We start from the raw sequence: 12,804 nt of genomic DNA, 5'->3' as shown, positions 1-12,804 counted from the left end.
TTACTGGGATTTGGGGCATGCCTACCAAACTTTGCAAAGAAAAAGCCCACATGAACTCAAAGGCCACAGTCAGGCACTATCGGGCTCTAATGTGGCTTCGCTCTGAGGACTTCAAGACTTCCCTTTCCTCCCAAGAACAGGGCTGCTAAAGGCCATTCATGAACAGGGAATGGAAGTCGCACCTACTGGTGGATCCCTCTTCCCTCCTAGCTTCACCTCAGGCGAACAGGAGCACGTGGCTCCCAGTCCGTCACCCCCCCAGGCAATTTCCTCATCTCAGCCACAGCTAATCCAGGCCAGCAGTTACAGGACAAGGAGGTGAAACAGCCTCATCTCTCCTAAACAGCGATACGCCTTCTTGCTTCGGGATGAAGAGCTGCCTGGAGCTGGCAGACCATGCCAGGCTGTCTGAAGACCCAGGCAGATGGTGCTGTGTTAGTTGTGGTCACATCACACTTGCAAGATCTTCTTTGCAAGCAAAAACTATGAGAACAATGGTCAGATTCTGTTTGGTATCACAAGACTCAAGGACCACAAGTATCTGCCTGAACCTCGTGGCCTTAGTGTGGCACGAGGCAGAAACACTATGCTGCAGAACTGCGGTTTGTGAGTGCACTTCCCTAAACCAGCCAGGCTGTCCTTGAAAAACCTGATAACTTCAAAGGTTGTAAAAATAGAGAAGTTCACGTTAGATGTAAATACAAAGATACGGTCCTTAAAGCAAGAACCAATGCTGTGTCTTTCCACATACAGGATAAATCCAATGTGTTCACAGCTGAGGCTCCAGGTACTAACCTAATGAGAATAATCATAGACTCATAGAATGTTTGGGGTTGGAAGGGACCCCTAGAGGTCATCTAGTCCAACCCCCCTGCAGGGAGCAGGGACACCGCTAACTAGATCAGGTTGCTCAGAGCCCCATCCAACCTGGCCTTGAATGCTTCCAGGGATGGGGCCTCCACTACCTCTCTGGGCAACCTGTTCCAGTGTTTCACCACCCTCATTGGAAAGAATTTCTTCCTTATATCTAGTCTGAACCATTACCCCTTGTCCTGTCACAGCTGGCCCTACTAAAAACATTTTCCCCATCTTTCCTATAGGCCCCCTTTAGGTACTGAAAGGCCGTAATCAGGTCTCCCCGCAGCCTTCTCTTCTCCAGGCTGAACAACCCCAACTCCCTCAGCCTGTCCTCATAGGAGAGGTGCTCCAGCCCTCGGATCATTTTTGTAGCCCTCCTCTGGACCTGCTCCAACAGTTCCATGTCCTTCCTGTGCTGGGGGCTCCAGAGCTGGATGCAGTACTCCAGATGAGGTCTCACCAGAACAGAGTAGAGGGGAAAAATCACCTCCCTCGACCTCCTATCCACGCTTCTCTTGATGCAGCCCAGGGTACAGTTGGCCTTCTGGGCCGCCAGCGCACATTGCCGGCTCATGTCCAGCAATAATTAACTTAAGATTAAAAACAAGAGGGTAAAAACCCCACCAGATTGAAGAGGATCCCAACGGCCCACCTAGAAAGAAAGCATAATTGCCCCTGTGTAATGAGACCACATCTGCACTGGATTTTCAGCGCACAATAGTTACTGCAGCTAAAGTTCGGAAGATGCCAACGAAGCTAAAGACACTTAAAGCGCAGCAGCACAGTGATCTGAGAACCTAGAGTGTATCTCCCATCCTTTGGAATAGTATTTTCACTCTTGTCTGTTATTCACCAATTCCTAGCTAAAACCTCATTTTTCTGTTGCTCTTCATTTTCTGATACCATTATTACCTGAGCAAATAGAGTGTAAAATATTATCCCTGCTGGTATTGTTCTCTATCACAACACACGGACCAAACCAACAGAGCAGTGTAGAGTAGTGCCATTTCGGACATTACTCCCCCACCTGGGTTCCAGCTCAGAAAAGACTCACACTAGGCTTAATTCGAACCAAGACTTCCTGGAACTAGAGTTTATGCTCACTTCTTCATGGACTCTGCTTCCCTGGATGAATGCAATTCCCAGCTTCACCCAAGAGCGCAGTGAGTAGCAATTCCTTCAAGGGAACAAGCACCCGAGATCTCTCTCTTGGCTGAGCACCCAGCACTAATTCATGCAGCCCAGAACTTGGGATGAATCCCTACAGATTTCAACAGGCATTTTTGCCAGTTAAGACTATGAGACACAAATCGAACCACGGCACTGGTGTTGGTCAACATGCTGGTGTTACAGCACTGTTCATACAGAACCTCAGTGTTGTACAGTGTCAGCAGGAGAAAAGCACTCACAGTGAACACACATGTACCGTAAGCTCAGGGTTAAAGAAACCAGCATGCACCTTTGTTCTCAGCAAGTAGTTTGGTGGTCGGCGCTGCCCCTACCTTTCACACAGCACCCAGCGAATATCACAAAGGCACCAAGCAGTGTGATTCTGCCCAATGCAGTGCTTGATGTTAAGAACCTCTATAAGCTGCAAAATTGTAGTTGATTATTAAAACACATCACTCAAAGAACATGAAACATGCATAGGAGGTACCCATGCATTTCCAAGAGCTCAGGAAATATTCCTTCTGACAGAGGTAAATCCCTCCCCGATTTCCACAGCACGTTTCCTTATGAAGGTTGTGAGCCCAAGTGCTGTTCTGTCACGTAACGGCAGACCAACTCCTGGAACTACAGAGCTCAAGATACCGGGATTTCAGTCTAGACAGGGTTTGTTAGTATTCTTCCATTCATTTCCTGAAAACCGACTCCAAGCTCATGATCCACCAGACTTACAGTACCTGCGCTACATCTCACAGGTTACCCCAACTCCATAACGCCTATCCAAAGAGGTGGTTACACTAGCTAGAAGGGAGTAGATAATAAATAATAAGCATGAAGTAGTTAATATCAAAAAGAGCAAGAACTCAATCAGGGATACACAGGCTAACCTTACTTGTTATCATGGTAAATGAAGTGTACTCTTGACCCTTTAAAATAAGTTTGTCTACCAGGCAAGTACATGCCTATGTACCTTCAAATAGCTACAAAACTCAAAAACTACTTTTCATTTTAAGAATTCTCAAGAATTAAAACTCCATGGTTGTTATGTCTTGTTACATTTAATGGCACATTAATGCAAAGAAACCAAACTTACTTATAATTACACTCATACATGTAACTACAATCCTACTGATGAAATTTCAATGAAGTTACAAAGAATTTTTAAGTGGAAATTAAGAAAGGAAGCAAAAATGAAATTAGATGAGGCATGGCAGACTTCTGCTATGGACTGTGAAAGAACTCTCACCGACATACACAAACAGCGCAAAGGCACGAGCATTGAACTCACCTGAAGCGGAGTCCTAGTGAGGTCTTTTTCGCTCTGACCAGAGTTTTCACATTATCCATCTTTAAATCCTCAGCATAATGATATCATTGTTCAGTGGTGAAGGGCACATTTCTAAAAGGTGACTTCAGCAAAAGTGCCTTCCTGAATAATTTGTCTTCAAAATTCTATTAAATTTTAAGTGGAAACTATACTCTTAGTATTTGTTACTGAAGATGTACCACCTGGTACTCTTTCAGCACTCTTGCCCACACAACTTGTAAATAACACATCCTTAAACACATTATTAATTTACAGTCATTCATCTAACATTCGGGCTCAGCACTTCCAAAAGCCACCAGAGGTAGAAAGCTTTCGCTGATGCACAGCAGAAGTACAATCACAACGCTAAGGACAAAGTCCTCCTGTCACAGATGGCAACGTTAATCCCTCTATAAGCTTCACAGGGAAAAAGGACACACACCCACTTCTCCCTGAAATGCACATGGGAAAGCATTAACATGCAGTTATCGCAACATTCATGCTATTAAAGAGTAAGACATGCATAAGAGAAAACCTTCAATGCCGATACACAGAAGGTGAGTTACATTTTGAGGAAGATGTTTGATGATGTAAGACACAATCCAAACCCCAGACTCTCATCCAGCCTGCATTTAGTATTGTTCCGTGGCTAAACAATGATTATGTTTCTGTTGAAGTTCTGCATACACTGTGCAGAGACATAGAGGTGTTTCAGGAACGGCCAGCAAATACCTTTTCAGAATGGCTGATGGCTGTTTTCTTCTGGGGCTAAATTCTTGATGAACAATGGCAGGGAAGTCCCTCAGCCACCTCCCCTCTGACGACTTAAAAGCTCATCTCGCATGTGGGTGTGTTGGGGGTGTGCAGTAAACTTAAGTAAAGCTTCTTACAAAAAACCCCCTTCAGAATAGTCAAGCTGAAACACAACCCCAGTTTCAGTCCCTGTCTTTAGAAGAAATATCCTACTGCTGAACAATAGCCCAGATTTGTGCCTGAACAGGCTGGAGAAGGGTGAAATTGGGGACGGCTCATGACAAACGCTCTCCAATCATATTGCTACATTACACCACCACCACCGATTTGTTTAAAACAGTTGACCTAGAAATGCGCTGGCAGTATCCGGATGCTCTACAACCAAGTTTTTCTTTTCGCCTCAACTCCAGCTCTGTGTATTGGGAAGCCCATCCCAGCTGTATTTTTCAGTATCTATGGATGAAAGCAATGTGAACTGAGAAAAAAAATAATACTGTTTTGAATTAAAACAGGAAAAATAGCTGTGGCAGAGAAACCACATAACATGTGCATTGGAATGTCAGAAATACTGTTCAATAAAAACTCTGCACTACAATGCACACTTGGAACTATTTCTAACTATGACGCTGATAATGCCATCGTCCACAGTTTTTAATCTATTTTTGCAGCATACTGACAAGAAGAAAAAGGTTCCAGGGTAAGAACTAAAAATTTCATTACAGTAACAATCTTTTTTATTGCATGTTTAAAATGCATTTTTTAAAAACAAATAGTGCACGCTGGCTTCACTTTAATCTCCTAAAATATGCACTTACGATGGGAAGCCCTGGGGCTACAGATCCATCTATGATGTTTAGTAACAAAATACAATCCCAGTACATTTCCCCAGGGGACAGTATTTAGTTCCAAAAGATTGTCAACCCTGTACTCTAACACACTTGAATTAGTTGTTCGTGTACACTAAATCCATTTATTTTAAATTTATTTTGTCTACATTTAGTGAAATAAAAACATCGCCCTGTACAATCCACCATCAGCAGTGAGTACAACAGCAAAAATTATTATACAGTTTATACACACTGAAATCTTTTCCTTTTTCCTATAAAGAAACCAGAACAAACCTCATCAATATAGAGTTTAATTTAGAAGAACTCAAATTACAGAAGGGAAAGCCAAAATTATTATGGTCTTTTCTGAGCCCCGAGAAGTTCCTGATTCATGTTGTTGGAACAATGAGTGCAGCTGGAAGAGTGAAACATGCTCAAGTTGTCTTCTTGGGTCTTCAAAAAATTACCAAATATTTAAATTAAACATGGCTAGTTAAAGAAACATTTGAAGCAGAGCAATATAACTGGGAATTCTGCCTTACCAGTTGTGGTTTCTTTTAAACCCAACTTATACAACGCGCGAAGTGCTAAGCAACACTACAGAAACACATTTACATCAACACTGAAGATCTGGGGAAATGAAATTCCAACAATTTTATTTTTTTTAAATGAGCTGTATTTTCTAAATTTGTTTTTATTTTTCTGTTTTCATACAGTATTGAAAACAAACGCGGCACATTCACATTTTCCTGAAGAATTGTAAGGATGATCTCTACAGGGATAACGTTGAAAAGCCTGAAGCTCAATCAATTGATGTTGAAAACTCTCAAAAGGAGTAAAACGCTTGATCTGAATGGTCTAGAACATGTATTGTAATTTAATAGAAGAGATGGTCGTCTTAATATTAATGATTTAAAAGAACTTCCCAGTTCATGCGAAGAGTATAGTCCAAGAATAAATCAAATTTTCTGAACGCATTTTATGCTACGTAAGTGTATACTTTGCGATCCTCAGGTGTTCGTGCCAAATATTCTCTCTCAATAAGTCCTTCAATACGCTTTTTAATAACAACTGGACTTGGTAAGAATCGGGCCTTCAGCTGCTGAGTTACCTAAAACATAAGATCAAACCCAATAATATAAGATCACAGGGTAAGCACAATCACTAAGTAACTGACCAAAATAATCAGAAAAATATATTTAGACAGGGCTGGCTACAACCATGAAGCATAAGAAGCAGTCTGCATCTTCTGACATTCCTTCCCCCACCCAATCAGTTGCTTGCTCATTTTTGGGTATGATACAAAGTACTGACCCTCTACAGAGGCATGGTCATGACTTGAAAATAATCTTAATTTCACAGCCCTAAGGGAGTTCCAGAGTGGAAAATGCATGCTATTCCTGAAGCTGACAGAACTTAGGCATTAAGAGCAGCAGGACTCTCTCTCTCTCTCTCTGCTAAGAGCTCAAACCTCTCAAACCTGGACCCAACAGTCAGTAACAAGATCAAAGTAGAAAATAATTGATGTTAAGTACAGTGGGTTTTGTTGCCAACTGTTATTTCAAGGGATTTGATAACATCATAATACCACTAAAAGGAGAAAGGAAAGTTAGATATACTCATGAGTACATGCTAGACTGAAGGGTAAGGATTTAGATGTCTTCAGATAGACAGGCAGAAAGAAAAGGATGGATTAAATAAAATACAGCATCCCTCAAAAGCCTTTCAGAATCATGGCAGTGAGAGCTGTGTAACTTTCATGAACTGATAGGAAAAGCAAAAACAATTCCCAAGCCCATATCAAAACTGTGTGCAAGTATACCTCTGCTACTAGCACATTGTGCTGCATCTTCTTCCTAGATTTCATTATCCGAACTATAGCAGCTTCTATCTCATGTTTTCTGTCATCATCTACTTTCTGCCTTGTTTCTTTCCTTTCTGGATCAGATTCTCCTTGTTTGGCAGCAACTTAAAGAAAATAAAGAGAATTTAAAGTATGTTAGCAAAATTAAAATAATTTCATTGTGTAAGTGTTAGTTTCACTATTTATTTCATCTAGACATCAAGTTATATTTTCCCGAGTTTTGACATTCTCAAACTTGGTTTGGGTTTTTTTTTGGTTTTTTTTTTTTTTTTTTTTTTTAGGAAAAGCAGCCACAAGAACATATTGACACTTTCTGGCATATTTTGATAGCAACTGACAAGGTAGCAATCTGTTATTTAATTATTGCTATGTTAAAATTTGAACAGTACTCAAATCTGCTTACAGGCATCATCAACCCCCACAATTCCATTAAATATTTTTCTCTTTAATATAGCAAATAATCCCTTAATTAAAATAGAAAAAAATTAACAATTTACTTCACAAACTAGTTAAATACTTCAAAAGTTCATCAGTCAGAAGAAATAGTCCAGCTTTATCTTCTTCAACACAATTATATCCTTTGCATTCTGTTCTCTTCTATTCATGCTTTATTTCTGCCCTTACGTCTAGCTTTTCTTACCCTTTCACCCAAGCATCATTATAACTGAGTCGTCCTCCCACACCCCTATACCACTTTCTCCCTGCCCTTCTTCACTTTAAAACCAATAAAAGCCTGAAATATTTAAGAGATACATGTAAGAAGTCTTCTGTGTAAAGACAGAAACATAAACCCACAAGTATCAAGTTTGCTCTACAACCATCTTGAACCCCAAATCATATTTCCCATTCACAGGCATTTGCATAGTGGAATTCCCCTTTTTTCATTTCCACTCTTAGCTCAAACAGTTGTCACATAATTCACTTTAATTACGCCAGGGAAGTGCCCTGGGCCCTGATCAGAGAGTTCTCAACATCCTCATTTGGCTGCTGCCCTCCTGCTGACCAGAAAAACCACAGCACTCTGCGTGCACACAAGGACAGTCTAGCTAACACTCACGCAGAGGGGTACGTGTAGTGCAACATATGTGGGTACTGCTGGGCTTTACACGCTTACATCCCTGGACACAGCGTGCTGTACAGAAGCCCAACAAGTTACATTATGTGCAACAAACAGCATGTGAATTACCAATGTGCCAACAACGCTGTATATTTTATGTACTGATATCTGCAAAGTCAGAGAATATTTTTAGATGTACCAAAATTAAGACCTAATCTTCCAAAACACTCTATGAAGTGTATTCACATCAATGCTCCAACTCAGAAATTATTTCCAGAGAGCTTTCTAGACAAAAGGTATCAACATTACTTATGCATAACACAAACCAGCACTTTGATGAGCTAATGAAGTGGTATTGTACTGATCAGTTTCTCTTATTTGTTAAACCCAAATAATTGCCCAAAACCATTATAGCTACCTGGAACTTGGAAATGGCTGTTGTATCACGAGCTAAAAACACCACTCAATTTCACAGCAGTACAGCAACTTACGAGGCAACTTTCCTATTTTCTGAACATTTCCTTTTAAGAGATGTACAAGTTTTGTAAAGTAAAACGCTTAACTAAGACTTCCACTTTTTCTCAGTATTTAAATTTTCATTTTGATGCAACCAATCATCAACAAAAAATATATTACTCTCTTCCTTTTCTTTGTATGGACATCAATTCTGCAAAAGATAATTTGACATTCTAAGGCAGTCTTGGTACTGCAAGGCAGTACAATATAAAGCTCACTTACCTGTCTGAATCTTGACTCTGTGTAGTTTAGATGTGAACTGATCGTTCACTGTAAATATATGACCATTTTCTATTTCTTTTGATTTAGGCTCTTTCGTAAGAACACGTTGTGTTGGTTTGCCACATGCAAGGGACTGTAGGGCTCTAACCAGTTCTCTTTCAGGGATATCAGTTTCCTGTTGAATTTCCTAAAGAAAAATACCCTAATTAGTTTATGGCTATGGCAGAAGTAAGTATCATGTTTTGCAAACGGCAGCACTGATTGCTTGAAATGTCCACCTTCAAACATGCAAAATAATACTGCTGTGACGGTTGTGAGGCTTGAAAGGTTAGAAGTCATTAAGTAGCAAAATCTCAATATATACTGTGCAAAATGATCCACCTGGATCAATACACAGACTGTCAAGTAAATAGTCACCATGAGCTGAAAATAGAAGAATGAAGAATCAGCTGTTTCATTTCACTGTAATTTTTGAGAAGGCTGAAAGGATTTGTTCGCTGTCTCCAACATTTGCTGCACAGAGTGAAACCAGACCTTCTAACTCACTCAGTGATGGAAAACATCCATGATGTTCCTGAGCACTCCTGATGAAGAACCACATACATCCTTTTGCATTCAGCAGCACTGCTGAAAAGATCATCTTTACAAATGGAAGCAAACAAGGTCTAGTTTCACCATAACATAGAAATATTCTACGCCGCCTTTCTGAATAACCTGCAACACTTTATTTACAGCCCGGATGCCCTTGGCTAGGACTTCTCCAAGTGAAATACAAGAAAACCCATCATAGCACAGCAAATGTATGAACTTTGAAGAACAATGTTTGTAAAAACACGTACATAACTTGTTGCACCTCTGGCAGTATTCTTAAGAGGTCAGCTGAGAGCTGTATGTTAGGTAAGTCACCAGTGATCGTGAGTTAGTAAGCAAATTATACTGGATGCAGAATGATGTTGTAACACCCTCTAGGAATAGGCCAACCACTACTGTTTCCTCAAACAGAACTTGTTTACTGAGCTCCCATTCATTAGAAGCTCATTTTAGCCTCATCTCCATTTTCTTCCTTTCTTTAGTTTGAGGAATCTGCAGATACCACTGATTCACACTCCCATTCAGACTCCTGAGGGACCTCTAGCAGCTAAAGATTAAACTACCAAATAGAAAAAATAAACCTTGCAGACATGTAGCTGTCCACAAGAGCTGTCATTTCCCCAGCTTGTCCATCTTCAGTTCCAAGAGCAGTACCAAGCTCTTCCACTGTCCCCATAAATTCCTAATGGCACACAAGTCAAACTGATGACCTTCAGGCTAAAGGCAGCACAAACAACTCCCAGTGATCAAAATCCTAAGATCTGTAAAGAACTGTAAAGAACTATAAAGAACTTGTTAAACATTCTTAAAAGAGTGACCAGAAAAAACAAGCTTCAGAGTAACACCAAGATCTATTAAATTATATTATTTCTTGAGTGTACTCAAGTTTTTTTTAAAATCAAACCAGAAAAGAATGCCACTCTTCTGTGGTTGTCCACCACTGACAACATGCAATAAAAATAATCTGGATGTACTAGCCTCTGCTTGGACTGTCATTAATTAATCTCATATACATCTCACTGCCGGGTCTGATGCCAAGGCTCAGAGCATGCCTTACTTTTCAGCTACAGACCCAACATTACATGTACAGTGTTAACTGTATGTGAAACTGTGTTTTTGACACAAGTTCAAATTCATTTGAATGAGGTAAACTAAAAAAAACCAAAACAACCAAACAGTAAGTCCAAAATTTAAAAAGTTCAGAACTTTTGATACCTACTGCTGATGGATGATTGGGAAATAATAAAGCATTCTTAGAGTATTCTTAGCATAGTACATTCAGAAATATTGACAGTATTTGAACTATATGACACGTGCCCATGTATTTTAACTATTTGCTAGTACCAAAACACCTCTTCCCAAGCAGCTCACAGGAAGTTACTATTTCTTCATCTGTTGCTTTTTTTAAGACACAATTGTCACCTTCACACATTTTTTTTCCAGATCCAGCACAAGGTAGTATTAAAAAAACTCCAGGCCTGCTATAATCCTTTACATGGTCACAAACAAAAAGTCTTACTGAAATGGATTGACCAGCATAAATTTAACAAACTAAAGGAAGGTGACACTTAGATTTTAGGACTTAGGTAAACATAAAGCCTTGAGGCTACAAACCAAATCCAGTTTATTAACGATGTAACGCCCGTGACATGCAGGCTTCCAAACTTTGATTTTTGATCAACACCTAAAATTAATACTTTCAAAACTGAATCACTCCTACATGAAGATACTCTGCTTTTGAAGAAAGTAAAACAAAGAGCTAAAATGAAATTTGAGGGGTTTTAGTGCTAAATGTCCTTATACTAACCATTATGTATTGCTGTGTTGATTTTACTTCACTCGCTAGCATTCCAATTTGGCCACTAACATATGCAAACCACTTGGGTTTCAGAATTTATAAGCTAGCATTGAAGTAAGAACCTCAGAAAGAATTGCACTACAATATGCTGCCTCAGGAGGAGGCAAAAACTTCCAGTTGGACAGAAAAGTGTAGCTACGAATGTAAATGGGGATAACAGATGTTCCTGTGCTCTCTTTTTCCTTCAGTCTGTAGCATATAATTTTTCTAAACATTTTTTATACAGACATTTGATGTAACAGTGAAAAATGTATACTTTTTTCCCCCATCTCTGAAAATGCCTCATTTTAAAGACCACACAAGTCATGCACAAGAGCAATACCCATTACACAATCTTAGTTCTAAAAATATTACCAGGTGAGCTCTATCTGGAGGCTACAAAAGAGATGGTTCTAGGCATGGAACCACCTCTGTCCAGTTTTACACAAGAAAAAATGTTTATTAGAAGGAAAATGCGCAGAAGGGAATTAGAAGAAAAAAAGTCACATCATTCTGTTGACAAGACAAAAAAAGAAAGATTTTGATTTTTGTTTAGAGACTTCAACATTTATATCTTCTAAAGCAGAGATCAGCAAGAGAGAAAACAGGTAAGCCAGTTCTAAGTTCTAATCTCTCACTTTTGTGCGATTATTCAATAACTTCTACTACAGTCACATTTGTATTTCTTGTTTGTTAAACCTAAAGAAAGAACCAAAAGTTTTCTGCTTATTTTTGATGTAATCATTAAAAAATTCTACATATCACCTTTTCAAATATGGAGATGTACTGTAAACTGACAGAAAAGTATGTTGAGTATTAGATGAGACTTGATTGGGAGAAATTGAATTTTTTGAAAAAAAATTGGGATTCAATGAAGGCTTGCATGAAGATCCTTCTTCCTAGATTCAAGTAGCATTAGCCTAGACCCATATGGTCCAGTTCTTTTGCATATATAAATAAAACATTGTTATATAGGAATACAATAAATTCTTAAATTTTTGTCAAGTAATTTTGCTATGCTACAGAAACTTAAAGGATTATTGCATCTTATGCATAATTTTTGCATCATCATTATCCCATTTTTCTCTCAATCACATGGCTTAATGGCTATTAGGATAACTGTGAAGATCTTGCCAAGTTTGCAATTAATAATCACAGTGAATGCAAAACAAAACAGCAAAGCCTGTTCAACTGTGAAGGCAACTTCAAATTAATCTTTCAGCTGTGAATCTGCAGAAACACTTGCGTATCAGACAGTTTTATGCTTACACAAGTACACGCCACAAGTCATCTCTCATGCTATGTTGCAGTGAAAGCACTAATTTGATATGACAGAGAGTAACAGTTGTGCAGCACTCAGCAATTAATGATGGCATTCAATAATCCATGAACAAAGATAAAATTCATTCTACTCTTTTCATAAGCTTTCCTGGCTGGAGTCCAAGACAACTCCCACACACTTCACCAAAGAAACCAAACAAAACAAATATGCCTTCTTCATGTTTTAATTACAGTGGGACAAAAAGTAAGAGTTTAAGCACTCCCAAATAAACAAAACATACATAACCTAAAAGCACATGGACATACTTCTCTATCATCTAGTGTTCGTAAAATAAACTATAATTTAGAGCATGTATTAAAAATTGTATTTTTCCCTGCTCTACCAAGTATCATTTATTCATATATGGGTGAGGCTCTACTACTCATAAAGCCTAAATTTTATGGAATAATGTAGCCACCAGCCTGATTTCAACACCAACTTTCAAGAAAAAATGAGCTGTTAAGTCGTCCTGTCCGCCCCCCCCC

At 39.2% G+C, this 12,804-nt stretch overlaps 1 protein-coding gene across 1 annotated transcript in view; it reads right to left on the bottom strand.

Moving 5' to 3' along the window:
- Window positions 1-4,844: 4,844 nt before the first annotated feature.
- Window positions 4,845-12,804, bottom strand: part of CUL3 (cullin 3) — a 58,274-nt gene continuing 50,314 nt past the window's right edge. Inside the window, exons 14-16 of the mRNA XM_009649119.2 lie at window positions 8,571-8,757; window positions 6,734-6,879; window positions 4,845-6,022 (exon numbers count right to left, since the gene is read on the bottom strand). Of these exons, the coding sequence (XP_009647414.1) occupies window positions 5,891-6,022; window positions 6,734-6,879; window positions 8,571-8,757 (465 nt within the window). The 3' untranslated portion in view covers window positions 4,845-5,890. The remainder of the gene's footprint in view (window positions 6,023-6,733; window positions 6,880-8,570; window positions 8,758-12,804) is intronic.

Source organism: Egretta garzetta, unplaced genomic scaffold, assembly GCF_000687185.1.
Source record: "Egretta garzetta isolate BGI_Z169 unplaced genomic scaffold, ASM68718v1 scaffold161, whole genome shotgun sequence".
NCBI classification, from domain to species: domain Eukaryota; kingdom Metazoa; phylum Chordata; class Aves; order Pelecaniformes; family Ardeidae; genus Egretta; species Egretta garzetta.
The sequence above is the reverse complement of the archived record's forward strand: the minus strand, read 5'-3'. Positions and strand labels throughout refer to the sequence as shown.